Source organism: Magnolia sinica, chromosome 19 (assembly GCF_029962835.1).
Source record: "Magnolia sinica isolate HGM2019 chromosome 19, MsV1, whole genome shotgun sequence".
Classification (NCBI taxonomy): Eukaryota; Viridiplantae; Streptophyta; class Magnoliopsida; order Magnoliales; family Magnoliaceae; genus Magnolia; species Magnolia sinica.
The window spans coordinates 549,634-577,569 of NC_080591.1; the positions used below are offsets into that span (position 1 = coordinate 549,634).

Here is a 27,936-nt window from a genome sequence, read left to right on the forward strand (position 1 = left end):
TATATATATATATATATATATATATATATATATATAAACGCTCTCTGTAACCTTAAACAAGTTGGGCTGGGCAATGCTTGCTTTAGATGGGTAGACACTAAACGGAGTTTTATAAAAATCTAAAGCCCGGACCGACGGGCTTGACTAATAGGTGCGGGCCTGCAGCCCAAGTCCAGCCCAAACGAGCTGGGCCAGTGACAGCCCTATGAGGATTGAGGAGGCAGGAGGTAGTTGAATGCCAGGGACCGCATCGTAAATTCGTCAAAAACACAAAACCCCAAATCTCACTCTTTGGGATCTCCTGCCTTCTCTCCTTTTCTCGTTCTCTCTTACTCTCATTTCACCCCTCACTCTCCAGCTAAAAAGAAAAAGGAAAATAACAGAAATAAACAAAACCTCTCTCCCCGAGAAAAGATGGGGACGTTGGGCAAAGCGATCTACACCGTTGGATTCTGGATTCGCGAGACGGGACAGGCCATCGATCGCCTCGGCTGCCGCCTCCAAGGCAAATATTACTTCCAAGAGCAGTGTACGCTTTCTCACCTTTCTAACCCTAACTTCCCATTTTCATTTATTCTCAGAACCTCAGAAATTCGTTTCTTTCTAGAAAAATGTATTCTTGTGTTCATTCCATTATCTTATGAGATCTGACCATCAATTCCAGTAGTCTCCGAACTCGATTTTTGTTCGAGAGTTTTTACTTGTGGAATTTCTGTGTCCTTTGGCCAATGGAGGAGTGACACGTGGCATGCATGTGTACTGTCTGACGGGACGTGAATTGCCTGTGCCGGAAGTTCCTGTAGGTGGAAGCAATGTGGGGCCCACCACGATGTCTGCGTGACATCTGCTCCGTCCATCAGTTCTGGCAGCTCATGTTTATCGCATGACTCAAAAAACTCAAGTGGGGCACGCTGCAGGAAACAGTAGGGATTGAACGCTGAACATTGAAACCTATGTGGCGCCATAGAAGTTTTGGATCAGGCTGATATTTGCGTTTTCAGTTCACCCAGTGGGAATTACCTTATGAACAATTTGGATGACATAGAGACATCACGGTGGGCCCTGGGAAGGTTTCAAGGTGAATGTTTCAATTCCCATTGTTTCCTGTCATGTGGCCCACTTGAATTTTGGATCTGTCTTGTTTTGGGGCTCATGTCCTGATGTTAGCTGGCAAAACTGAGTAACGAGCTGATTTGACATGGACATCAAGGTGGGCCCCACAGGCTTCCACCTACAGCAAGTTCTAGTAGACAGGGGCACAGGAAGGTCCCAATCCTGCCCAATGTGTAAGTGAGGTGTGGATTATACGTGGCTCTCAGGAAAGAAAATGTCTAACGTTCTTGCAGGAACATGACGTGCACTTGCACCTTTTTTTGGTAAGCAGGACGATTGAGTTGGGCACTTCATGGATGGGTCATACCCGAAAGGCATGAAGATTGGACCATGGTAGCCGTCCCGTCTGTGCCCTGAATAAGGGATAATTTTTTGTCCAATATAGAACTGGTCGGAAATTGCAACAAGTGAATTGCTTGAGTGCCCAACAACTGGAAATTTGGGATATAGCTGATCTAGGTTTTTGTTATAATACATGTTTCCACATGCACATTTAGGGCAGCATGCAAAGCACTTCTGTGGGAAGCATGCCACAATAGAATTTGTCCTAATGTTATATGTGCACTTCTGTATACTGTATTTCTATACATATACATACTGTATATTAAGGGCCTGTTTGGTCCGTGGGATTAAATGGTATGGAATTGCATTAGATAGGATTAACACCATTATTGCACAATGATTGCATGTCTGGAAATACTATGGTATTTTGACCATTCAATTCCCATGTTTGGAATCAAATTCTTCGTCAGGAAAAACCACCGTGTTGTATTAAGCAAAGCCCTGTTTGGTGGACGATATATTTGTATCAATGAACCAAATTCATAGCTAATGTCAGTCACATGCACATCGTATGCAACTCAAATGTCACTTGTAAAGGATGGATATGAATGGACCTTATGGATAAAACACATGCATCAATTTGGGCCCCACAGATGTAGTGGATTTCAAAATCCACAGGAAATCCCACACGCAATTCCATTCCACATAATCCCATTCCTTCCCGTGTCTCCAAACCTTGCATGAAACCAAATGTAATTCCATCCCACTTAATCCCTCCTAAGCCCACGTACCAAACAAGCCCTAAACATTTAGGAAGTTGGTGACACTGACAGTGTTGAAGGTGTCACCAACATTTTTGCGAGAGAGAGCAAGAATTCTCTTGGAAAAGAAGAAGATAGTACATCAAAGAATTGGGGATGGAATTGCTCTACATAAAGAGGGCCGAGTAACACTGCCTTTTGGCCAAGATGTATTAAGGTAAGATTCCAATGCATGGCGTGTTGTTTGGAAGCACAATTAATGATATTCTTCCTCGATGAAGACCCAAAGATCTTAGATAAATCCATAAGAAATTCCTTTGGAAAAAAGTCCAAGCCTTACACAAGGGCCCAGGTTTCATAAACTTCATTGGAAGATTCTGTGTTGTATTGCACACATAGTGATGCTTGATGTGCTTAAGAACAGTCCAACTTGTAAAATTTCAATTTGACTGATTTTCAAAAAAAAAAAAAAAAATTAAAAAAATTCAATTTGACTGATGCACCATGGTACTTCAATTTGGTTCTATACAATCATCGCCTTTTGGCATAAAAAGATAAGGTTGGCCATTGTCATCAATCTCTTGAAGAACATTCGGTCATTTCAAAGTTGGTGATCCCTCTTTAGGTTCTTTTATACTGAGTTTCATAGCCATTAGCTGCATCTTTTTTTTTCCCTGGCTGGCAATGAATTCTATTAAAGCCCAAAGGCAGAGAGCATCACAAAAGCTAACAGGCAAATATTAAAAGCAAAACCTGAAGGCAAAAGGCACAACAAAAAAGCTATCACAATACAACAGGATCTCCAATTGATCCCTGAAGAAAACATTTCTATTTAACCCAAAAATTCCTTTAAAACCAATTGCTACAAGCTAATCAGGGGTCAACTCTCTTGCTTGCCCAATGGGGCATTTCACAATTTTCATTGGAAGTTCTCTTATTTTCCCCTTTCAAGATGACCGGATGATCACCAATAAGCATATATTCCAATGGATCTTTCCCTTGCAACCTCTAGGACTGAGATCCTATGCCTCAAAGAGTGCTTCTGTAGAGCATGGAGTTGCCTAGCATGCCCCAAATTGGCCAAGATACTAAACTTAAGCAGCACTGTCAACTTGACAATGGATAAACAAGTTATTCATACTTTCTATATTGTTTTGACATATGTAGCAATTGTTAACGATGATCATATTGATACTTCTAAGATGATTGATTGTCAACATTTTATCGCAATCCACCAGCAACCAAGGCCGACAACCTGGGAGGAAACTCTACTTCCCACATCCAAGCAACATAACTATAACAGATACCTCCAACATATATGACCAATTTTTTAAAAGGGATTTAAGTGAAAAATTGCCTAGATGGGTCCCATCTCCATAATAACTCACCATTGCATAACACACAAATAGCCACATCCTTCAAGAGCCCCTTAAGAGCAGTGAGCTCCTCCGTGCTACATAGATTCCTTCTAAAGGTAGGTACCAAACAGTTTTATGGACGACATGCTCATAGTAATCAATGATCATTAACCTTTGTCTCCTTGTGCATCTTTAGATTATAGTCTTTTGGACCTACTCCATAACAGGCATGGTATTCAAAATCGGTTACGTAACGGTAACGGTCATAACCGTTACGCGTTACGGGGTCGAAACGGCCGTTACAGAAAAATGGACCGTAACGGTCCCGTAACAGCTCGTAACAGACCAGTAACAACAATTTTCAAAAAATAAAAAATGGCCGTAACGGCCGATATGGGGCTGTAACGGCCGTTACGGCCTGTATCATAACAGTAACGGTGGTGGCCGTTACGGCCACCGTTACTGTTTTGGAACACCTTGATAATAGGATGTCCTTGCACATAACATTCTCCCAAAATCATGTTGCTAACCTATAGAAAACAATGCCTTTTAACAATGAGATTGCTATCCAAGCGTTGCGCATCTATATTTTGATAAGCTAGTGATGCGGGGGCATCTTGGTGTGATTCCAAGGATGCACCGTATCTCCACGCTGGGGTGGGGTGGCCCACGAGGTGAGGTCTGTAAGATGTAGAATGGGCATGAGGTGGGGCCTGCTGAAGGACTATGCGATTTAGGGACCCATGAGAAGTGGGAGTTGCCCATAGAGAGGTCTTGCTTGGGTTTGCTTGAGAAGGCCTTTATATAGGGATAAATCAGTCATTCCCCATCAGCTCTAGAACTTTTGGTGCGTTGGTCGATTGTCTACTATCAAATTAGTATTAGAGCGGGAGTCCAATGTTTAAGTCTCCTCACTAGTGTGGGCTGGGCTGGGGTGGCCTACGAGGTGAGGTCTATGAGATGCAAAATGGCCATAAGGTGGGGCCCACTGTGGGACCGTGCAATTCGGGGACTCGTGCGAAGCAGGGGTTGTCTACGGGGAGGACTCGCCTAGGTTTGCTTGGGAGGGCCTGTATATATGGATAATCCGGTCTTTTTCCATCAACTCTAGAGCTTTTGATGCGTTGGCTAGTTGTCTGCTATGAGCTAGGGGTCAAGGTGTTCCAAAACGGTAACGATGGCTGTAACGGCCACCACCATTACCGTTATGATATGGGCCCTAACGGCCATTACAACCCCCGTTTGGCTGGCCCTTTTGTATTTTTTTGAAAAAACTGTTACAGGACTTTACAACTATTTCAAACATGTAATGGCTATGACCGTTACCATTACATAACGGCCGTTACGTAACCAATTTTGAATACCTTGGTAGGGGTGCACCTCCCATCCTTCTGAATGCCATATTATGAAACGATGATCTCTTGCCACAAATTATCATTTCTCCTGGAAACAGCAGAACCATTTGCCCAATAATGCTTTATTCATTGCAATAAGAGTCATAATATGGACAACCTTGTAAATTGGTTGGAGACCTTCCAATCCATAAGATGAAACATGTGTTTATTATACAAACCTTGCCATAAGTAATCTCTTTGCAATCCAGCTTGCTAATGACACTTTTGGGACATCGAAAGAGCAACATAAATTACACTAGCAAAATCGCCAGGGGCGCTTTGATCAAAATGATCCAATCTCCCAGAGGTGAATCTTCCCTTTCCATACGGCTGACCTTCTGTTCATTCTTTTAACATCCGGGTCCCAAAGTCTTAGAGAGAGCACCTGCACGTAAAGGAAGCGTAGGATAGGTGGATGGGAGGAGCCTGCCTTACACGCCAAGATGGATGCCAACTCCCTCACCCATTCTCCTTCAAGATTCTTACATAACAATTTGCTCTTGGACAAATTCACTTTCAGACCCGAGATTGCTTCAAAGCCCTGTAAAATGCATTTTAGATTCGATACCTGCTACCTATTCCCGTTACAGAAGATCATGGTGTCATTTGCAAATTGAAGGTGGAACTTGGAGCTCTCAATGACCAACCCAGCCTTCAATTAAATTATTATCTGTCACTTTATTGGCATTTACTAAGCGTTTTTGCTATTGCCGTAAATAAGACTGGTGACAATATATCTTACTGTCTGATCCCGCTTGATCGCATTTGGCAAGCATTGAGTATTTTACTGGCCCTACGCACGCCTGAATCCAGCCTATCCAGCAAACTCCAAAGCTGATCCTCCACATTATATAAATTAAGAAGTTTCCGACCAACTTAATCTTACAAACCAACCCCAGCTTGGGCAGTTTCTTGAGTCAGTACACTCGTGGGCCACAAGCACTCCTTTGTCGTAAAATTTCCTTATAAAGTTCATCAGGTCATCCTTCACCACATCCAAAATACACGAAAAAGGCAACTGGGAAGCTATCTCACCCCAAGCCGTTGTCTAATCCCAATTAATCCTCAGCCAACTTCACCTTTTCCTTGTCAATTGGATGTTTGACAAAATCAGCGTCTGCTTCAATGATCTGATAAAAGGCAAATTCCCCAATCTCAGATGATTCCTCTTTCTGGAAAAAAAAAAAAAAATGTTACAATAGAGCTTCACAATTGAAGAGTAGATTTCCTGTGGATTGTCAATTTTCAACCCAATTGACCCCAAGTCTTTGAATCCGGTTAACCCAACTATGATCCTTTGTTACATGTTGGAAGAATTTAGTACTTTTGTCCCCTTAAACCACAGATCTCTAGACCTTTGCATCCACATAATTTCCTCTTGCTTTGGCTTATTTTTGAATTCCTTTTGCAACATTTTCTTGTAACAAGCTCCTCCTCCAATTGATAGCTTGCCTCTTCTGTATTCAACTCTTCTATCTTCAGCAGAATCTTAGATGTATCTTTCTCAGTTTTACCCAACTTATCTCTGTTTCACTCTCTTATTTTTTATTCGAGAAGATTTAATTTCAACCCCAGCCATGAGGCCGCTTATTGGTTCTGCCATAACTGTGGTATAACCATGCTGTGACCTGGTAACATTGATTATTTGTAAGTACTCAAATGTTTAATTTTTAAGGAAAAAGTGATTTACTTTTCAACTGCATATAAATTTCCACTGGTCTTTGAATTTTTAACATCTTAGATATGCAGCTTAATTTTAATTGTAGTTCAAACTGTTCCTCTGTCTCTTGATTTTATCACTGGTTTGTGAGGCTCTGTTTAGTTATGGTACTCGCTTGAGAGCCTTGTTATTTTCCATTTTTGAGCTTTCCTGCCTGACCCCATATTGGAATAGGATTATATATGAATGTATTTCATTCTCTTTCCAATCTTTCTATCTACTGGGTCATTGGGTCTGAGTTGTCCTTCATTTTCCGTGCAATTTCTCACTAATTTAAGCATGGTGTCTTTATGACTTCAATATAGTCATGCCTTTTGCATGTTATTTATGTGCCTGTTATCCATTATCTTGACAGTTGCAAAATTCATGCCTTTTTTTTTTTTTTCCATCTAACTTGTACTCTTATTGATATTATTTCAGTATCGAGGCACCGGACGCTTATGAATGTATTTGACAAAGCCCCTGTCGTTGATAAGGATGCTTTTGTGGCTCCAAGTGCATCTGTCATCGGAGATGTTCATGTGGGACAGGGATCATCAATTTGGTATGGATGCGTTTTGAGAGGTATATTTCACGATATTTAAGCGGACAATCACTTCTTAATGGAAAACTGTTTCCCTGCTCCGTAGATCTGTATACCTGATATAATGAAGTTTTCATCTATGGTTTAATACATTTTAGATTCTTGCAGGTCCTATTATTAAAATTTACAGAAATAAGTCTTTTTTCACTCTGGAATCCAAATTCTAGTAAAATATCCTGTAGTTACATATCCACTTCTATCTTATATTATATTGCGAAATTTTCAAAACTTGTCTGGATGTATGGGAAACCTTAAGTTTCTGCCAATATTGAAACAGTATTTGATCCCTTGACTTTCCTGGTTTTAAAATCAACAAGTGGGGGGATCACATGTTACGTAATTGATGAATGTTTGCATGTATGCTACACATTCATGTGGTGTCTTGTCGTTATTTCCTCGCTACCTCGAAGAGCTAAGATGGCAATTTGCAAGTGAATGTGATTTTCCTGTGTTGTAGGGATGGTTTGTAGGTTAATAATGCTTGCTACATCATTGTGAGTTTTCCAAGAGAAGCACTTGTTCTGTGCTGACATGGCATACGTGCATGTTGCTTCTCCATGTAAACCTTTTTACAGAGAGCAGTTTGTTTATCAAATATAAAAATCTAATTGTCTTGAATTACTGAAATTTGCAGCTCTAGTTGTTGAATGGTGACAACATGGGCCACCTCCATTCTTCGGAAGAGATAGGCCATGTGTTGCAGTCTTTACCTATAGGAGCAAAGGTTTAGAAACTAGAAACATGATCTGAACTTGTTGAGGGCCAAAGCTTGAGTTGACTCAAAATGCTTGATTTGATTTTAAAAGCAAAATGTTGTAGTCTGTTTCTTGAATTTCTTGTGTTTGAACTTGTGAGTGCTCATTTTGAGTTCCCATGGGTTTTGAGAAACCAAATTATCTCCTCGATCTGAGTCATGATTGAGTGACAGAATTTTTCGATCACTAAGTTGAGTTTTTAAACCCTGATAGTAGCCACGTATGCGCGTGGTGGGTGTCCTCTTCCTCTTTGAAAGCCAAGCCTTGGAAAGACCTTTTGGGGCCCAAGTCATTCTTATCGTTACAACAGTCTCAAGATTCTAGGCAGCATCTTAATTGACTGTCAAGGGCCAGCAAGAACCAGTTTACATTTTGACAAATGAACCCCAGTTTCATGCCTACAAGCAATCTCAGTCTCATTTTGGTAGTTCTTTTTGATAAAAGTGACAAAAATGAAAAGAGACAAGCCAAGACAAGAAGATATGGACGATTGAATTGGTAGTTTTCTCTGTCTTGAGAGAAGGGATATCTCCTTCTTATAATACAAGAGAATCCTATATTTAAGCTCTTATGGCTATGATAGAATTACAATGCTTATCTTCACATTGTGATGGTCCTCCGATACACTGATTAGAATGGTTTGCAAGTCATGTATGGTACACTTTGAGAGAATTTTCCCTTGTCACTCATTTTTCACCACTAAATTTTTTGCCTTTGCTTGGTGGATTTGAGTAGTGTCTCTTTGGACTTCTTGGATTCCTAACCTATGTGTGCAGAGTCATGTCTCTTTGGACGTATATGTCACTCTCTTTAACCTTAGTTCATTTTTTTTCCACCTCGAAACAATAACTGATATTTTGACCATGGCTTCTAATTATTTAAGTGCATCCAAACATATCTTTCTTGGTAGGTGTTTGTATCCTTGGACTAATGTCATGTCATGCATCTGTCCAGGTGATGTGAACAGCATAAGTGTGGGATCTGGAACTAATATTCAAGACAATTCCCTTGTGCATGTGGCAAAATCTAATCTAAGTGGGAAGGTCTTACCAACTATCATTGGAGACAATGTTACTGTGGGTAAGTGACTTGCTATTGATTTCATTAGAAATGATTCATGAACCAAATCATTACATGTTGGGTTCCATGTTTCTGCTCCTCCTGACACATGCAAAGAGCTAAAAAAATATTGTACTCCATCGGAGTTTGACAATGTTAATGCTCAATTCTCCATCACATTCTCTTCATATGTTGTGTGATGAAGGATACTGATAACCGTGTTTTCTACTATTATGTTTTAGTTTCTTTGGAGGCATCTGCAAATTGCGACAGCTCTAGTGGTTTTACTAGACTATTTGGGAGATATCCATTATGATTGAGATCTTGAAATGGGCAGGTCATAGTGCTGTCATACATGGATGCACCGTCGAGGATGAGGCTTTTGTGGGTATGGGCGCAACCTTGCTTGATGGAGTGGTTGTGGAGAAACATGCCATGGTTGCTGCTGGAGCCCTCGTGAGGCAGAACACGAGGATCCCATGTGGCGAGGTTTGTCTGCAAGTCATTCTTTTTGTGCATTTTATTTCTCAGTATCGATAATATCTTCATGAGTTGGACAATGTCACATGTGAGTGCCAGGCAGGAAATGGACAGAAGGTGCAAACACAGACCCTAGTGAAAGCTGATACCCCAATGTGTCTTTATTTCTCATTGATTTGATTTGATATTATATTGTTTACAAGAAAATGAATCCTTTCAAATAGAAACATTGCACAAGGCCGTATTTTAGAAGCGGAGCATCTTTGTTACATAGCTTAAAAATCTTTTTTTTTTTTTTTTTAACGGAACCCCTTGGGGTTTTCATTGTATATACTTTGTTTGACTTATAGAAAGAATAACCGGAAATAAAGTGAAATTTCTCAATTGAACACATGGAAAGGAAAATGACTCACACGATCTCTTGTCACTTTTTGAACATGTATCAAGTTAATGCATCAATAAAGAGAACCTTTGATGCAAACCACTTGCTCCAAAAGCTTGAAATGATAGAGCATTGCGAATTAATTCCTTTATCTTATAGCCCATGCCCCACATCCCCATGGGTTAGGACCTCTGCCGAATGCCCCTACATTATTTACCCCCGATGAAAAGTCTCGAGCACTAGACCTCCCGCTCTGATACCACTTTGATGCAGGACAATTAACCACTTGCTCTAAAAGCTCGAACTGATAGAGCATGACGAATTAATCCCTTTATTTTATAGCATAGGCCCCACATCCCATGAGTTAAGACCTATGCCAAACCCCCCTCGTGGGCCCCACTTCACATGGGTACCGCCTCACACAAGCCACCCGCCTCACATGAGCCGCCCACCCCAAGTGTGCCCCTGCATCCCACAGGCAACCCCACTCGAGCCCGGTGTGAAAATGCCCCTGCATTAACCAGATTGTCAAAATCTCATTTGTTAAAAAGTTAGCAAGAAATTGTTTTTTTATTCTAGTGCCAACCTGTGGTTGCAACTGCACCTCCACAAGGCATGCACCCTCTTATCTCTGCTGTTTCTATTGCATCCACATTTGTTGGTAGAAGTAGAAAACCACAAAGGGAATGGATGCATATATGAAGAAATGGTGGATGTAAGCAGTGTTCAGAGTATTGGTATTGTTACATGTATTGCTAGCTGGGGATACGAAAACATATATCGATATTATCACTTATATCTGGAAATGTATCACTGAATGAGGGAAGCATGGGGAAAATGGTGTAATTCTTCAATGAAACTTCAAGAGATGCTAAAATACACATATTTGCATATTTAGTAATCGAATAATTGTAAATAAGATGCATACCTGATAAGTTTCAATGTGGGCCTAATCATGTATATCGTTGACGCAGGGAAATATGTATCAACCCCTCATCATCATATTAAAAAATGGAGCCCCATTTACTTTAGGCAAGAAAATGGGGAAATTTTGTTTTTGTTTTTCTCCAATTTCTCCAAATTTTTGTTTCAATCTTATAATCTCTCCAATTTTTCCCCAACTCCATGTCAATGCATGAGAATCATGCATAAACATGGATTTGAAGTGAAATCCATAAGAAAAATCAAATAAAAAATCCATTATATTGCAATATTACACACCTCTTTAATTACGACCCAACGAGGTTTCAAAATGTGATTTCTCTCCTAAATGGGAGATTTGATCCACCGGGAATGAAGTTGAGATGCTGGAATCCACCACCAAACTCAAACCTGGAAAGAAAATGGGAAGTTTTTTCCATTTTTCCTTTTCTTTTTTGGATTTTTTTTATTTTATAATGCTGAATTTTCTGTCAAAATACACACGCTTGCTGTTGCAGAGAAGTTGTTGACTTGTATCGGCAATAATATCATTGATACAAAAGGTACCTGGAATTTTTATACTTGAAAATATCACGATACACTGGCAATATCTAGACCAAGTCCATACTTGGTGATATATCAGCGGCTGATAGCTGGAATTTCTGAACTTACCTGTGTTATCTGTATTGCAGAGCTGGCTATACCAATAATATTGGTGATATTATCAATAATTTGGAACACTGGGTGTGAGTGCTGTAAGTATTTTGGATTGAATGTCCTCATTGTGAGGTTCCTCTGATTATATAGAAACTCTAGGCTAATTACAAGGCTGAATTGCAGCCATTAACATCAATCTAGGCTAACAAACAAGGAAACAATAACTATACAAGATATATACAATCAGTAACTGTACAAGATTGACACAATCATGCCATAATTAGAGGACCTAATTATAGCTAAATATATGCTAATGCTGTCCTGATTATGCTGTCCCTGCTAAATATATGCTGCTGTCCTGATTATGGCTAAATGTATGTTGTCCCTGTTGTCCCGATTGACATCTATGCTATCCCTGCTGTCCTGATTGACATCCCCCCTCAAATTGATGTTGGTCGATCAATAAGCATCAATTTGCCCACAAGGAACTGATGGCGCGGTCGTGTCATGGCCTTGGTAAACACGTCAGCTATCTGAAGGTCAGTGGAAACATGAGGAAGAGAAATGATACGAGTGTCTAATGCTTCCCGAATAGAGTGACAGTTCACCTCAATGTGCTTCGTTCGTTCATGGAAAACAGGATTAGCAGCAATCTGAATGGCACTAGTATTATCAGCATGGAGAGGTGTAAGATCAGACAGGGAAAAACCAAGCTCAGTCAGAAGCCTACGAAGCCAGACAATCTCAAAACAAGCAGCAGATATGGCACAGTATTCGGATTCAATAGAAGATTTAGAAACACGAGGTTGTTACTTACTCTTCCAAAAGATCAAGGAATTACCAAGAAACATGCACCAACCTGTGACAGACCGTCGAGTATCAGGACATCTGGCCCAATCCGCATCACTATATTTAACAAGGTGAAGAGGAGAGCCCGTTGGAAAGAACAACCCATGGCTAGGGGATCCTCGAAGGTATCGGATGATACAACAAACAACAGCCAAATGTAGATGGCGTGGAGTCAGCATAAACTGGCTAACCTGCTGGACGGTGAAGGAAATATTAGGCCGAGTAATAGTCAAATAGTTCAAATTGCCTACCAGTTGTCGAAACAGAGTAAGATCATACAGGAGATCACCCTCCTCACGACGATACTTCGTGTTTTCTTCTAGAGGAGTATCCACAAAAGAAGTATCCTGAAGACCAGCTAAAACAATCAAATCTTGTGTGTACTTAGGTTGATTCAGAATAATACCAGAAGGATCTGTGTGAACTTCCAACCCCAATAAGTATGTAAGAGGACCAAGATCCTTCATATGAAACGAGGCCCGAAGATGCTGCTGTAGACAAGTGATCAAGTCTGAATCCGTCCTGGGGATAACAATATCATCAACGTAAACAAGAAGAAAAACAATACCAGCAGAGGTCTTACGAAGAAACAAAGAGGAATCATATTGACTCTGCTTAAAGGAAAACTGAAGTAAGGTAGACCGGAACTTATCAAACCATGCTCAGGGAACCTGTTTCAGCCCATACAGATATCGCTTCAATTTACATACATCAGAAGAAGAGGAGGAGGTCAAGTCAGGCGGCAGGGCCATGTAAATTTCCTCTTTGAAATCACCATGAAGAAATGCATTTTTATCGTCCATTTGATGAAGTGGCCAGCCTTGGGACGCTGCAATAGAAATAACCATCCGTACCATAGTCATCTTGGTGACTGGATCAAAGGTCTCCTCATTGTTCACCCCATATTCCTGTTTGTTACCAAGTGCAACCAACCGGGCCTTATAGCGATCCAAAGTACCATCAGAACGCAGCTTAATCGAGTAAACCCATTTACAACCAATAGCTTTAACATTCGTTGGACAAGGAATAACATCCCATGTGTGATTGTCCTGAAGAGTCCGAAGTTCTTCGGCCATCGCCTCACGCCAACATTTATGCTTAACAGCCTCGGAATAACATGATGAAATTGAAATAGAGGACAAAGTGGCATGAAGAGATGTATGAGAAAAGCCATACTAATCAAGAGGATGAGAGACTCTAGTAGACCGACGAGGAACAATGTGAGAACCCAGATTAGCCGTAGAAGGAACAGGCTGAACAGGCTCAGATGTCGGGTCAGGCTCAGGAAGGGACAAAGTCGGTCGTCGGCGTTCATACACAAATCCAAGTTTGAATCGCTCAGGAATAGGAGTCAAGTCATCAAAATGAGGAAGAACATTGATCTCGGGCAAGGATGCAACATGAGTAGAAAAGAAAGACTAATTTTCAAAGAAAACAACATGACGAGAAACACGAAATCTGTTAGAGCATGGATCATAGTACACATAACATTTGTGTAAATTACTGTAACCCATAAAAACGCACTTAACAGATTGGGCAGAAAGCTTGTGTCGTTCATGTGACGACAAATGAACAAAACAAACACAATCAAAAGTATGCATATTAAGATAGTTGGGATGCTGATGATGAAGACGATAATAGGGACTTTCAAAATGCAAGACACTTGAAGGCAATCTATTAATTAAATAAACTACTGAGGATAAGGCTTCCACCCAAAATTTAGAAGGAACTGAAGATTCAGGCAATAACGTTCGAACAACTTCTAACAGGTGGCGATTCTTGCGTTCAGTAACACCATTCTGCTTAGGTGTATAAGGACAAGAACGCTCAGAAACAATTCCTTTCAACTTGAGAAAGGCATGAAATTCATGAGACATATATTCACCACCCGAATCGGACCTTCACACTTTAATGCCCGAAGAGAATTGAGTTTCAATATAAGCCACAAATTGTTGAAACACAGAAAATACCTCAGATTTAGAATGAAGAAAATAAATGCAGGTATACCCACTATAATCATTAATGAACGTGACAAAATATTTATAATTTGCATGAGATATAATAGGAGTAATACCTATACATCACTATGGATCAAATCAACACAGCTTTCAGCACGACTACCATGAGCAGGAAAGGAAAGAGATTTACTCTTACCTAATTTACATGTTGAGCAATCAAAAGAGAGATGAGAGGAAAATTGATCTTTATTACCCAACAAACCAGATTTCAACCCAAACGTTTGTGCCATACTTTACCCTTATTGTTTACAGTAGTACAAGCCAAAGAAATGCAAGAAGGAATGGAAAAATGTAGAGGAAACAATTGTCTAACTTTAGGCCCCTTCGCGAGTATCTTCCCCGATACCTGATCCTGCACAATACAACCATCACGAGAAAACCCAACATTACAGTTGTTATCAACCAATTGTCCGACGGAAATGAGACTAGTAGAAAGCTCAGGAGATACAAAAACTTCTTTAACTAATGAATTAATATCCCCAACAACATGAATAGGTAACTGACTACCATCAGCAATCTGAATGTACGATGAGCCATGATAATGCCGAACATTGGTAAGAGTGTTGGAGGAACTAGTCATATGATTAGACGCAATAGAATCAACAAGCCAAGGTAAAGATGGTAGTGTACTGTTACCTTGAAGCCCTAAGGCTGAAAAGGCTGAAATAATCATTTGTTGAACAATTTCAGGAGTAAGAACAAAGGGATCACCAGCTGTAGAGGAATTAGCGGAAGCAGAAGTACCCACCGCAGCTTGATAGGCATTAGTTTGGCGATTCTGGGGACGAGTCGGACAGTCTTTGATAATATGTCCCGGCTTCTTGCAATAATTGCAAGATTTCTTGGCACAGTGAGCAGCAATATGCCCATATTCCTTGCAGCTGAAGCATTGGACCTTCCGCATATCCCGACCCTTGCCTTTCCCGTGAGCTGCATAAGCGACGTCATTAGAGGTCATGCGGTTCTGCTGAAAAGTAGCTTGTGTTACAAGACGCTGCTCTTCACGAAGTAATTCCCCAAAGCACACATCCAAAGAGGGAGGAGGAACACGATTCATCAAATTGGAGCGAGTTGCCTCAAATTCCAGCCGTAACTTCATTAGAAACCGATCTCTCTTGCTCTATTCATGAACCTCCTGAACAGCAACGAGAGATGCAGCTGGTATCTTAGCATAAATAATGTTAGCAAATTCACCCCACAAGTTCTGAAACCCAGAAAAATAATCTTGTATGGAGAGATCACCCTGAGTGTAATTGGCGATCTCATATTCCAACTGAAAGTGTCTAGCTGTGTGGTCCTAATTGTAAACCTTCTTTAAATACTCCCACATATCTCGTGCAGTCTTGTATGACCTCAGATTTAGGACAATCAGATGATCAACAGATCCTAAAATCCATGTCATGACTCTAGCATCTTTCACTTTCCACTGAGCCAATTTAGATAGTTCAGTAGGAGCTGGATCACTTCCATCTATGTGACCCCATAACTCTTTCCCTAGGATAAATAGGCGAAATTGAAATTCCCAGGCAGAATAATTCTTGCCCGTGAAGCGCACATCAAAAGAATCCGAGTTGCTAGTAGACATGGTGCCCGGAACACAGTAATAAAGATTGATAATACTAAATCCACCTCACCCCTAGTCCAAAAACAAGCCTACAACTAGCAAGTCCAAAATAAAAGGAGACCAAAATGAGAATTTCCAGCAAGAACTGGACACGTCGACAGCCACTAATCACCCCAAAATGAAAATTTTCAGCAAGAAAGAAACTTCCTACCCTCGACAGAAGCTGCCAAACAACAGTTTATAACCCACCAGAATTATCTACACCTCCCTTTGAAGGTATCGACAGCCAAGAAGACTAACAGATTAGTCCCAACCCAACCCAGAAATCTCAGAATAGGTAATACAAGTCTCTGATACTATGCAAGTATTTTGGATTGAATGTCCTCATTGTGAGGTTCCTCTGATTATATAGAAACTCTAGGCTAATTACAAGGCTGAATTGCAGCCATTAACATCAATCTAGGCTAACAAATAAGGAAACAATAATTGTACAAGATATATACAATCAGTAACTGTACAAGATTGACACAATCATGCCATAATTAGAGGACCTAATTATAGCTAAATATATGCTAATGCTGTCCTGATTATGTTGTCCCTGCTAAATATATGCTGTTGTCCTGATTATGGCTAAATGTATGCTGTCCCTGCTGTCCTGATTGACATTTATGCTGTCCCTGCTGTCCTGATTGACAAGTGCTATTTCCTTAGACAATGCCTTAACTATGACCATCTCGCCTTCACCTCGTGATTAAGACAATTCCTTGTTTTAAATATACTTTGTCTAAGGCAAAAATGGGCTCCATGTTCTAGAAATCACTCCTCATATTCTAAATAGTTGCTGTTTCAGACACGTGTGTTCAGAACACCTGGAAACCAGGATACCAACATGGCTGTTATGCATTTACACACACACACACACACACACACACACACACACACACACATATCTGTGTGCCTGCGTGCGTGCGTTGACTATGTTCTTGCTTTCAATGTTACACATACACCAGTCACTTTTTATAGCTTCAGTGTTTTTATTTTGTAATTGAAAAGTTCTATTTATTATATACATTTTCTTATCTCATGCTTTTATGGATTAACATTATTTTATTTGAAAGAACACGCAAATTTTTTTGGCAAGAAGAAGGTTGAAGATGAAGAATCAATATCGTGGAAACATTTATGAACTAATATTTGATATAATTACTATATATTTCAATATTGTTGTAAGACTGTATAGCCATGCTACATGGTTGGATACTGATGCATGTCTAGGGTTGTTGCAGCTATTTAATTTTAGATATTTTTGCATGCCAATATACTTGGAAATAATTGATGAATTCCGAAAGCATCTATATACACTATACAGGTATGGGGAGGTAACCCAGCGAAATTTCTTAGAAAGCTGACAGAGGAAGAGATAGCTTTCATCTCTCAATCAGCTACCAACTATACCAACTTAGCCCAGGTACATGCTGCTGAGAATGCCAAGACCTTTGATGAGATTGAATTCGAAAAGTTGCTGCGCAAGAAGTTTGCTCGCCGAGATGAGGAGTATGACTCGATGCTAGGTGTTGTTCGTGAGGTGCCTCCGCAGCTGATTCTTCCTGATAATATCCTTCCAGAGAAATCGGTGAAGGCTACTTAATGAGTCTCCTGTGGTAAAATCTTCTTTGCAAATTGGCATCATCATGGAATATTGCTGTTACAAGCAGATGGGCAAATGTTCTTTTGGTTTTTTTTTCCAATAATTTTTGGGGTCGAGCCAGTTTTAGGATCGATCATGTGTACTTTCCCAAAATTGGATTACCTTTTCCTTCTGCTCTAGTTTCTCCAAAGCTCAAATGTTCCTTTTTAGGAAAATGGTGAAACATTGCAAATGTTACTTTGATGTTCCTGTCTATTTCAGCTATGTTTATGCAACACAATCATTTGTTGAACCGTCCAAATGGGTTTTTTTTTTTTTTTAATTATTATTATTTCTTTTGAAGGATTGCAAAATGGGATATTCTTTTTCTCATAGTCGCCTAATTGGTAGTGTCAGTGATGAGCTTCAAACTGATTCATGAGGGTTGGGCAGCAATTTGCCATAAATTAGGACTCTTTGCTGTCTTCCCTTCTGCCCTTTTTAGTTTATATTTAACAAGATATCTTCTAATCTAGTGCTGTCCACTTGTGGGGTCTATGCAAAGAAAGTAATTTGACCCAACCGTTCATATAAGAATTTGGTTAGCCCACAAGCATTCTGGACATGCACCTCTACATGTCACCAAGTGGCAATGTGAAGGAAAATTACTGCAGATACGGGCGTCTGTTTCAAAATGTTAACAAGTATAAACAGGTAGCAGGATGGAGCGGGAAAGCGTTGATAACTGTTTCAGAAGTTTCTTGTAGTGGCAATCAGTAAGGAACCATCCAATCAGTATTTTTGGCCCATGGCCCATGGCCGATTTTCTGTTGAGCTCACGGAATGGAAGGGAAGAGATCAAATGCAATGTTGTCAATTGACTTTACATGCAATGATTTTTATTCCAGGACTTCAGATATTTCACTTGTGTGACCTTCCAAACCGTGCTAAAGGTGCTCCGCATGATAAAGGTCGCCTAGGTAAAAAACCTGAAGAGCACATTCATTGGGCAGCGCGTTGGCTACACCACTGAAATAAGAGGTCATTTGGCAGCAAGGAAACTGTTGTAATAGGTGGTAAAAGCAAGGTGTTTGGAATAGGGTACAGCGGCTATATGTACATATTATCTTGGATGATGTGAGCATGAAAATCAAAGTAAAATTAACTTAAAGAATTGATTGCCTCTATCACTTTGTTTAAGTGAAATCTACCCCAGAGACTAGGTGTGTCATCCCATTTTAGCTATAGGGTCAAAAATCAGCCTAATGTCTGCTCTTGATTTTTAAGGGCTCACCATGCTGATTATAAAAAGTCCACATGAACTTCGATGCAAAGTTCAAATTTAGGCTTTGGGACAAAAAATAGGCCTATCTTTGATTTAAGTGGGCCACAGGAAAGGAAATAGTTTTGAGGCTGAGTATTCTGTTTCTTTTCGTATGGCCCACCTGAATCACAAAACAAGCTGATTTTTGGGCCTTAGGGCTGAAATGGGGTGAGATTGGGTGGATTTTACATAAACATCACGGTGGGCCATATGTTATAATATTTTTGGTGAGTGAATTTGAATGAAAATGGCTAGATTTGACTTTAAGAATTGATAGGCCTATCATGATGATTAAGTGAAATCCACCTTGATCACTAGGTGCGTCACCTCATTTTACTTATAGGTCTTAAAAATCAGTCAAGTCCATGATTCAAGTGGGCCATACAAAGGCCAACAGTTGGGAGAGGGTATACTGCTCAATCACACGGTACACTAGAATCATGGATCAGGATGATTTTTAGGCTCTATGGCTAAAATAAAGTGACACACTTGGCTATGGAGGTGAATTTTACATATATCCTAATGTGTTAGGATGAAAAGTTTTTAGGTTTGCTTGTGTTAACATCCATGACTTTCACATGAAAGTAGCATGAATTTTTTAAATTAGTGGATTCCACAATGATGTTTAAGTGAAATCCACTTTGGTCATTAGGTGCATCACTCCTTTAGTCACATGGTCACACAAGTTTTGGATTACATTGCTATTTGTGTTTTCAATTCATCCAAGTTTTTGTGACCTTATCAACCGTTTGAATAACAAATAAATATTATTATAAGTCTTATGAAGTTTTTAACAATAGGTGTTAAATCACCATTGTGTTCCTCTAGTGTGGATCACCTGAGATTCAGATCAGCCTTATTTTTAGAATTACTGGAGTTTTTGATTTGCCTCATTTTTTAAACCATGCTCTAAAATGAGTCGGTTAAAGAGAGCAATGGTGTCACTATACAATACATATATCAAGGTGGTCCCAAGGTCGGGGGCTCGCAAGGCAAACGGGCTAACCCAGCCCATTGACACCCTCGTCAGGGCCACTCCCTATAGCATGGTTATAGTTTTCCAGCTTATTTTAAGGCAAGATCTGTATAATGAAGCATATATAAATTTCAAATGGACCACACCACACGAAATAATAGTCATTGACCATTAAAAACCTTTTGTGGACTAAAAAAATTATTGAATCAAGTTGATACTTGTGTTTTCCCTTGGTGGAGGTCTGTGTGACCTATTCAACAGGTTGGATGGTAAATAAATATTAGAATGGACCCTAGGAATGGTTGGAAGAGAAACTTATATCTGTTTCATTTTTGGGGACCGAAGCTCTAAAATAAGCTGGGAAAACGGGTGGATATACAATACGTACGTAGAGATGGGCCCCGCCCCATGGTCAGGTTCCCATACACTCTAGCCCATCTAGTTGAGCTTTCGAAAAAGACGATCGGGCCTACGAATCGGAAGGCTGAGATTGGACAATCCAGGAGACATTTTGGGGGCATGGATTGGTAAAAAGCGAATGGGCCCCACTCGTCTCCAAGATAAAACCGCGGTTTTCTTTTCGTTTCCCAACTTGCAAGTTATCAGAAGAAAGAAGAAGAGAACCAACTCTCTCCAGACTCACTCCAGCTAACAACAAGTGAAGAAGGAGAAGGAGAGATGTTCCGCAACCAGTATGACACGGACGTGACGACGTGGAGCCCTGCTGGCCGTCTGTTCCAGGTGGAATATGCGATGGAGGCTGTGAAACAAGGGTCAGCAGCGATCGGTCTCCGATCGAAGAGCCACGTCGTCCTTGCCAGCGTCAACAAAGCCAATTCCGAGCTCTCATCCCACCAGAAGAAGATTTTCAAGGTGGATGATCACATCGGCGTTGCCATCGCCGGCCTCACTGCCGACGGTCGTGTTCTCTCCCGTTACCTTAGATCCGAGTGCATCAACTACAGCTTCGTCTATGAATCTCCCCTCCCCGTCGGCCGACTCGTTGTTCAGCTCTCCGACAAGGCCCAGGTCTCTTCTCTTCTCTTCTCTTTCTTTTGGAATTGGAATCTTCTAATTTCAGCTGCATTTTCTTTTTTAATTTGCCGGCTACACGATACATCTTCATAACAAGGAATGTTAGGGTTTTGTTTTTGGGTTTTAGGGTTTCTTCGGATAGGATTATACATATGATGAAAAAGATGTTGCTTCCTTTTGTTATTCAATTCCATAAAATGATTCCAGAGAATCGTTAGCACTGAAACTATAACACCATCTGCCTCTATTCATGTACGTGGTCTGCCAATAATGGCGGATCAGTACTGATCATCTACTTGGCCCTACCGTGGATGTTCCATGATCAAAAGATTGCACTTATTGGATGGCCCTGACATCACTATCCTCAGCTCTTACCTGCTGAATGTTGACTATTTGAGTTTTTTTTTTTCCAACTATCCATTCACTGATTGTGTTTCGATGGAAAGGATTGTTTAACCATTTTATGGATTCTCTCTTTCAAAGTTTTCAAAAATTGAAGCAAAGAGAGCACGTGTTACAAGATTATTTAAGGAATTTTATCGTCTTTCCAGATTTAATGTATCACAAGATACATTAAATGGAGTGATGCAAGATCGACTGCTTGCTGAATACATTAAAAGTTATAGAGGAGAGGGTTGGTAGGAGGATTGAAGAGTGGAATTGAGCACTTTTAGGGAAAGTGGCGATGCAAGATCGACTGCTTGCTGAATAATTCATGTGTTTGTTCATGACTTAGATGAATCATAACTCGGCAGTTATTGGTTTTCCAAGTAGCCTGGGGGCAGATTGGTTTGGAATTTTAATTTTTGGAGGAGGATCCAATAGAGGAAGAAATCGATGATCATCAGCTATTGCTGGGTACAATTGACTCAGCTGTCATGAAGCCTATGGAGAAGTTTTTGTTGAGGTCTAATTTCCACAAGATGTCAATGTCTAATTCTTTTTACCCAGGTTTGGCAGATTTCATTGGGTGGCTGTTGAAGATAGGACAAGAGTTCAATGCATTTTGGAGACCATTATAGCATGGATGTGTTAGGTGTAGGTATCCTAGTTTTGTATGGATTAGTATCCAGAAACGTTGTTTTGGTGAAGGATTGTTATGCAACTGGATGCACCAGATTACTTCAGTGGGTATTGGATGAACCTTACCATCCTTCTAGTTGGTGACTGGAGATTGCTTTGATACCCCATCTCTTCGTTTCTTCCAAGAACTAATACAAACATTAAAATTGATGTTAACAGTCTCTGGGAAAACTTGAGTTCACACGTCCAATTGAAGCTTTTCTAGGATTTACAAGAAAAAGCAACCCAAATACTAAATGAAAGGACTAAAACACCCCCATCTGTCCTTGGTGGGTTGGATTACCTTAATCAGAGCATCCATAGCCAATTTTCCAATATACTCTCTCTCTCTCTCTCTCTCTCTCTCTCTCTCTCTCTCTCTCTCTCTCTCTCTCTACAATATTCAAGAATGTGTGCCTTGGAGATAGAGAAAATTTCAAAGAGAAATCCTTTGGGGTGGCTCATTCTATAAAAGGAAATTCTTCCATTTGATGAACTTGAGCAAAGTTCAAAAATTGAAAAATGAAGGGGGCATAGGCATCAGCCAATTACAAAGAGGAATGGAAGCCTCTTATGGAAATGGTGGTGGAGATTCGCTCTGAAAGGCAGGGCTTTGAAGAAAAGTGGTGAGAGAGAAGTATAGGTCTTCTAGTATGGACTGTGATCCAGGCCCTCCATCTAGAGCTCCTGTCTCCAAAATGGGGAAAGACATAGTATGGATTGGCAACTCATTGAATCTCCCAAAGTGAGGATATTATCTTCCTTCACTGTCCAATGGCAACCACTTTAGGGAGACAAAATTTTCTCTCTTTGGCATAGAGTCAATCATGAGGGAGGGGCTTTGGGGGCTTTTTGAGGAATTTAGCAGCTATGTGGTAGTCCTTTCAACGATAAAGGAAGGTTCATGTGGCGTTTGCTTCCTTTTGCTTTGTATTTCGAGGTTTGGAAGGAAAGAAATAACTGCATATTAAGGTAAACAAAACTAGCAGACCAAATTATTTGACAAAATCAAAGCTAACATCTGATGGGGACATCACGCGCACATGCACGCCCTCCTACACATGTACGCAAGGAGGAGGAGGGCCCCATCATCAATCTGGATCGATGACGACGTCCAAGGGGGACCCCCTAGCTAGGGGATTGTGTTTTGGTTCCTTGGAGTGGACTCGATCGTCATGTGAATCTCACCATGGGATCTCATGATCATGGCCACTATTCGAGATGATCTAGTACTTTGGGTTTTGCTTATTATTGTTATTAGGAATATCATGGACGGTTTAGATTGCTTTGATTAGTTGTTATTTTTTATTACTTCGCCTTCAAGTAATAGGGTGCGCACATGGAGCGAGTTTTGGGGTATAGGATTTTATTATAAATAGGCGCCCCTTGTAGTCTTTTTTCTCATTGAGGATTGAATAAAACTTCTGCATTTTCCTGCTCCTCTCCGAGTTGTGAAAATCCAATTGGGTGCGAAACCTTCCCTTCTTCGAAGGGCTAAGTACCGTGGTGCGAAGCCACACCCATCCCGATTCGCGCCCACCTTCTACCATCCATATTCCTCTTCTCCTACAGTCATTCCACCTGCAAATCCATTATTATTTTGCAGTCGTTCCTTCTCTACAGCAGATTTCTGGAATTTGGCCCTGCAGGAGGGCTGAAACTTCGGCGGAGCACCACGCACGGACCGTAGTCGGATCGGACCGAAACTTGGGGGGTTTGTAGTCCAACCCTAGCCGACCAGCCTCAAGGAGGGGGGTTTTGGGTTCTTGGGCCCCACGCACGTGTGGACTGCCCTCAACGCGCGTGCGTCAGGCGTGGCCTGTTGTCCACATGTGCGGGCGGTCTTCAGGTTCACTCTCTCCTCTCTTTCACTCATCTCTTACCTAATTTCCCTAACCCTAACCTTAGATTATCTTCAGCTCCCAATTTCTTTGCCCCTTTTCCAATCATAGGGTTTCCCGAATTGACACTTGTGAATCCCTTGGATTGGGAAAATTATTCCTGCGCATGTGCGGCTGAGTCTACTCTCCTTTGAGTATTGTTTAGTCTATAATTTTAATTGATCCAACCCTAGCATGTGTAGGCTTGGACCCGCATAGATTCTCCTTGACTGAGTGCTTGACTTTATATGAGATGTGGAATTTTGTGTGATTGTTTTGAACTAGTATGATCTAAAGCCTGGAATCTCGCATATCATGTTTAAAATTTCATGTCGTGCCTCAACATCTCCCATCAGGCTCTTCCTTCCTATAATGTAAATGATGTTTGGTTTCAGATTTGAGCTGCCTTACCTTTTTATGGCTCTGGTCTCTCACTTTTGGTTAGATATGTCGTTTAATCGTATGTGGTTGGGGGTCTTGGCTATCTGTATTTTGTTCTTTTGTATTTTCAGATGTAGGTGGCCATTCACTATATCATTGGGCATTCCCCCTGTTTCTGCTTCTCAAACAAACAAACAAAGAAGAAGAAGAAGAAAATTCTGAGGATTCCCTTCCAGCTCGTGAGATCAAATTGGAGGAAGGTTTCTCATTGCAGTTATGGTGCAATCTCTCCTAATGAAAAGTGGAGAGCCTCTGCTGTGTGCTTTAAATAAAACTATGATGGGAGTGTGACTGGAAACCGTGACTGCTGGGTCCCTGCAACTCTGATGTTGCTGAAGCTGCGCGTCTTCTTCGGCGGGCAAGAATTGCACTTTAATACCAGCTTATGATTGAAGGGAAAGAGTTGTAAAAACTTAAATCAATGTGGTTCAATTGTGAGTGAGCACATGCGTGTGTGTTTGTGTGTTCTGTTAGAGTTCTCATGGCTGCTGGGTCACTTCTACTCTAACGTTGCTGAAGCCATGGCTCTTCTTCAATGGGCAAGAATCGCACGTGAATACCAGCTTATCATTGAAGGAGCAAGAGTTGTGTGTGCCCCCGCATGAGCTTGCATGCGTGAAAACTAAAATTTATGGTAGTTCAAATTTTTTTTTTTTGTGTGTGTGTGTGTGTGTGTGTGGTCATGTGCGTGCGTGAAAACTAAAATCAATGGGCAGTTCAATTGTGTGCGCGTGTGTGTGCTATTGTTGTAGGGGCAGGCAATGTGGGATCATATTGCTGTTTTCTCTTACTGCATTGAAAGGTTGCAGGTATTGGAAGCATGGAGGGTTTTGTATGTGTGGATTATGGTGGCATTGAGGAATCATATTGGAGTTTTCTGCTCTTATTGTGTTGAAGGATTGTGGGCAATTTTATTGGGTTTGGAAGCACGTAGGGGAGATTAAAAGAATGCTTTGAAGTATGCTGTCTCAAGTTCTTGATCCATGGAGGTTATCTGTCATCATCAATGAGATTGAAGATTTAGTGTTGCCAGTGTTTCCTTTAGTCACAATGTTTAGAAAAATTGTTTCTATCGGTCATATCCTAAGGGAAGAGAATGACATTGCTAGTGAACTTCCTGTTAGGTGGCACTTCCCAATGGGGTATTACTTCCTCTCTCATGATGCGAACAAGTAGTTTGCTCTGTAATTTCTTTGCAGTAAAGTTTTCTGTAGTTGAAAGGAAATTAATCAACATTAGTTGGATCTGTAAGTTCGTGCACATGGGTTCATTTATAATGGTCAGGTTTTTGTTAATTCCCTATCCTAGCAATTGGTTGTGGGTGTTTCCATGTCTACCTGCACCTTATGCAATCTTGATATTTGGAATTGTTTTCTTCTCGTGTCCTTGTTTCATCAGTATATTCTGATAGTAGATAGCAACCATTCATCACCATTATTATCATTAGCACTGTCACAGCTTCTTGGGATCGACTTTAGGTACCCTGTTTTGCCAATCACAAGATTGGAAACAGGAATTCCTCAAGATTGATTGTCAAAAAGTTGGTGACCAACTTTGCAACTGGCTGCCAGGTAGAGTTTTCATAGATATCGGCCATTACATTCAAATATGAATGGTATATTTTTTCAAGAGTTCCATAGATATCAGCCATTGAAATTCAATAGAAATGGGTTGTTTGCTACAAGCCTACAACCCATTTTATTCCTTGAGAACAAAGTTCTTGTAAGAAAATGTAGAAGGTGATTTCTATAAAAAAAATTGTAGAAGGTGATTTCTATAAAAAAGAAGTTTGTAGGTGATTAAGTTCTCATTTTTCAATATTCTTAAACAGTTGATGCTTCTTTGTTTAGGTGTTGTTTGTATTTTGATAACCAACACTATAAGGGAAATGAATTGATAGCTAACGACAATCCTCTTGACTCATTCTCGCATCCTAAGGGAACACTCTTTGTTTAAAGATCTTATTTAAGCATGTGTATCAAGGGGCCGAAGATGTGGCAGATCAGCTCAGGAAGAGAAAGTGTTGTTTTGCTTTACCCTTTGCTCATGCAAGCTTTGGCCCCTGACTTGTTGGTTCTTTCCTTTGGCAACTTGTCTTTTATTTCAGTTTTTCCCTTTCAAGTAAAATTATCATTATTCACAATGAGCATGATGAATAGGCTGGAAGGGCCTGCAAGGAGGATGAGAAGTAGGCTGAGGACTTGTATCAAGGTGGTGTAAAGGATATGAAGGCTTGCCCATTTACCAGAGATAGGGCCTTACACAGGAATGGTTGGCAAAAGAGTATTCATAAAGCCAACCCCAAATAACTGGCAGTCTGTAGCTTCAAAGCCTTGCATTAAATCAAACTTGTGTTGGTCTGATCCCGAAACTGAGCCTGAGCTTCCGAACATTTGTTTCATTTTTCAATAATTAGAGGTTCCTCAATTAGAAGTCCAGGTTCTTTGCATATGAATTAGTTTTCAAGAGGAATTCTTGTGACTTATTTCTGTTCATGGCAGGTCTGCACACAGCGATCATGGAAAAGGCCTTATGGTGTGGGTCTGCTGGTTGCGGGTTTAGATGAATCTGGGGCTCACCTTTATTATAATTGCCCAAGTGGGAACTACTTTGAATACCAGGCATTTGCCATCGGATCACGTTCCCAAGCTGCAAAAACTTACTTGGAACGCAAGTTTGATAAATTTGCCAACTTTTCTAGTGAAGAACTTGTTAAAGATGCACTTTTTGCCATCAAAGAAACACTACAAGGAGAAAAGCTGACCAGCTCTATCTGCACCATCGCCGTTGTCGGGATCAATGAGCCCTTTCACATAATTGATCAGCAAACCTTACAGCAGTTGATCGAGTCACTAGAGATAAGGGATGAAGTGGCCGAACAGAGTGCCGACATGCAGGAGGACGATAGGAGTCCAGCAGTGGCTCCAATGGAAACTTGATCTGAGAAGTGTTTCCAGGCTGATGCTCACAAGGGTACCATTTTCAGCGGAAACAAGGTACAGGAAACTGGCATTCTTGATAGATATTTGGTTCCATATTCCGTTGGCAATTCAGTCTTCTCAATGTGTTTCACAGCATCTAGCCATGGTTTAAGTCTTTTTTATACTCGTGAACTGGGGAACTTTGTCATTTTCATTATTGATTATTGTCTTGGGAATTCTGAATTTGACATTATCATATTGGTTATCAGTCTCATTTTGATTACATCGTGATCTTTGGAAAAGGGAGTTAAGGCTGTATTTTGCCTGGGCCATTATAAGAGTAAGTTGCACATTGTGGGATTTCCTACACCTTGTAGAATTTCCAAAAATTATGGCAATACAACACAAAAGAGCTCTAACCCCCCTCCCCCCCTTCTCTTTTCTTCCGGAAATTCTACGAGTGGAGATCACAAAATCACAATTTATTATCTCCGCCTCTGAAATGTTGAGCCGAACTTATAGAACTTCGCATGCAGATATCTTGCTGGAGAAAGTCCGGTGCGACTGAAAGCACTGCACATTATAGTGCTCCTTGTTCCATAGGGTTATAGGGATGATCCAATTAATCGGATCAGGACTGTTGTTAGGTCTAGCTTACACTCCAATTAATCTGATGATCCCATTGGTTCGGACTTTGAAGTTGACCATCTTTTTGTTGCTTGCATTCCAAACCATGATTAGGATCTCCTATTGAAAGTAATTATTTAGAAGCAT

The 27,936-nt window shown here is 40.6% G+C and overlaps 3 protein-coding genes across 4 annotated transcripts; 2 read left to right on the forward strand and 1 right to left on the reverse strand.

The window, feature by feature from the left end:
- The first annotated feature begins 298 nt into the window (after window positions 1-298).
- On the forward strand, window positions 299-17,818 carry LOC131234854 (gamma carbonic anhydrase 1, mitochondrial). 2 transcript variants are annotated; one of them, XM_058231837.1, is made up of 5 exons: window positions 299-529; window positions 7,049-7,192; window positions 8,921-9,046; window positions 9,363-9,514; window positions 17,266-17,818. In XM_058231837.1, the coding sequence occupies exons 1-5, from the start codon at window positions 415-417 to the stop codon at window positions 17,542-17,544; spliced, it is 816 nt and encodes a 271-aa protein (XP_058087820.1). In that variant the 5' UTR covers window positions 299-414; the 3' UTR covers window positions 17,545-17,818. The 2 variants fall into 2 exon arrangements, with proteins under 2 accessions (XP_058087820.1, XP_058087821.1); XM_058231838.1 differs by lacking the exon at window positions 299-529 and adding an exon at window positions 2,356-2,373.
- On the reverse strand, window positions 14,560-15,413 carry LOC131234855 (uncharacterized). Its single transcript, XM_058231839.1, has 2 exons — window positions 14,969-15,413; window positions 14,560-14,684 (listed from the first exon to the last, which is right to left on the reverse strand). Exons 1-2 carry the CDS (start codon window positions 15,387-15,389, stop codon window positions 14,647-14,649), a joined length of 459 nt encoding a protein of 152 aa, XP_058087822.1. The 5' UTR covers window positions 15,390-15,413; the 3' UTR covers window positions 14,560-14,646.
- Window positions 17,819-20,385: 2,567 nt separating the features above from the next.
- Window positions 20,386-27,436, forward strand: LOC131234827 (proteasome subunit alpha type-1-B-like). The gene is made up of 2 exons (XM_058231807.1): window positions 20,386-20,852; window positions 26,743-27,436. The coding sequence occupies exons 1-2, from the start codon at window positions 20,502-20,504 to the stop codon at window positions 27,178-27,180; spliced, it is 789 nt and encodes a 262-aa protein (XP_058087790.1). The 5' UTR covers window positions 20,386-20,501; the 3' UTR covers window positions 27,181-27,436.
- Window positions 27,437-27,936: the final 500 nt, after the last annotated feature.

Bases quoted from the DNA above. Each gene is read 5' to 3' on its own strand.
- LOC131234855 (XM_058231839.1), bottom strand. From the start codon at position 15,389: ATGAATCGTGTTCCTCCTCCCTCTTTGGATGTGTGCTTTGGGGAATTA. The intron at 14,685-14,968 runs GTAACAGTACAC...TGTATTGTGCAG, and splicing joins TTCAGCCTTAGGGCTTCAAG to GATCAGGTATCGGGGAAGAT.
- LOC131234827 (XM_058231807.1), top strand. From the start codon at position 20,502: ATGTTCCGCAACCAGTATGACACGGACGTGACGACGTGGAGCCCTGCT. The intron at 20,853-26,742 runs GTCTCTTCTCTT...TGTTCATGGCAG, and splicing joins AGCTCTCCGACAAGGCCCAG to GTCTGCACACAGCGATCATG.
- LOC131234854 (XM_058231837.1), top strand. From the start codon at position 415: ATGGGGACGTTGGGCAAAGCGATCTACACCGTTGGATTCTGGATTCGC. The intron at 530-7,048 runs GTACGCTTTCTC...ATATTATTTCAG, and splicing joins ATATTACTTCCAAGAGCAGT to TATCGAGGCACCGGACGCTT. The intron at 9,047-9,362 runs GTAAGTGACTTG...TGAAATGGGCAG, and splicing joins TGGAGACAATGTTACTGTGG to GTCATAGTGCTGTCATACAT.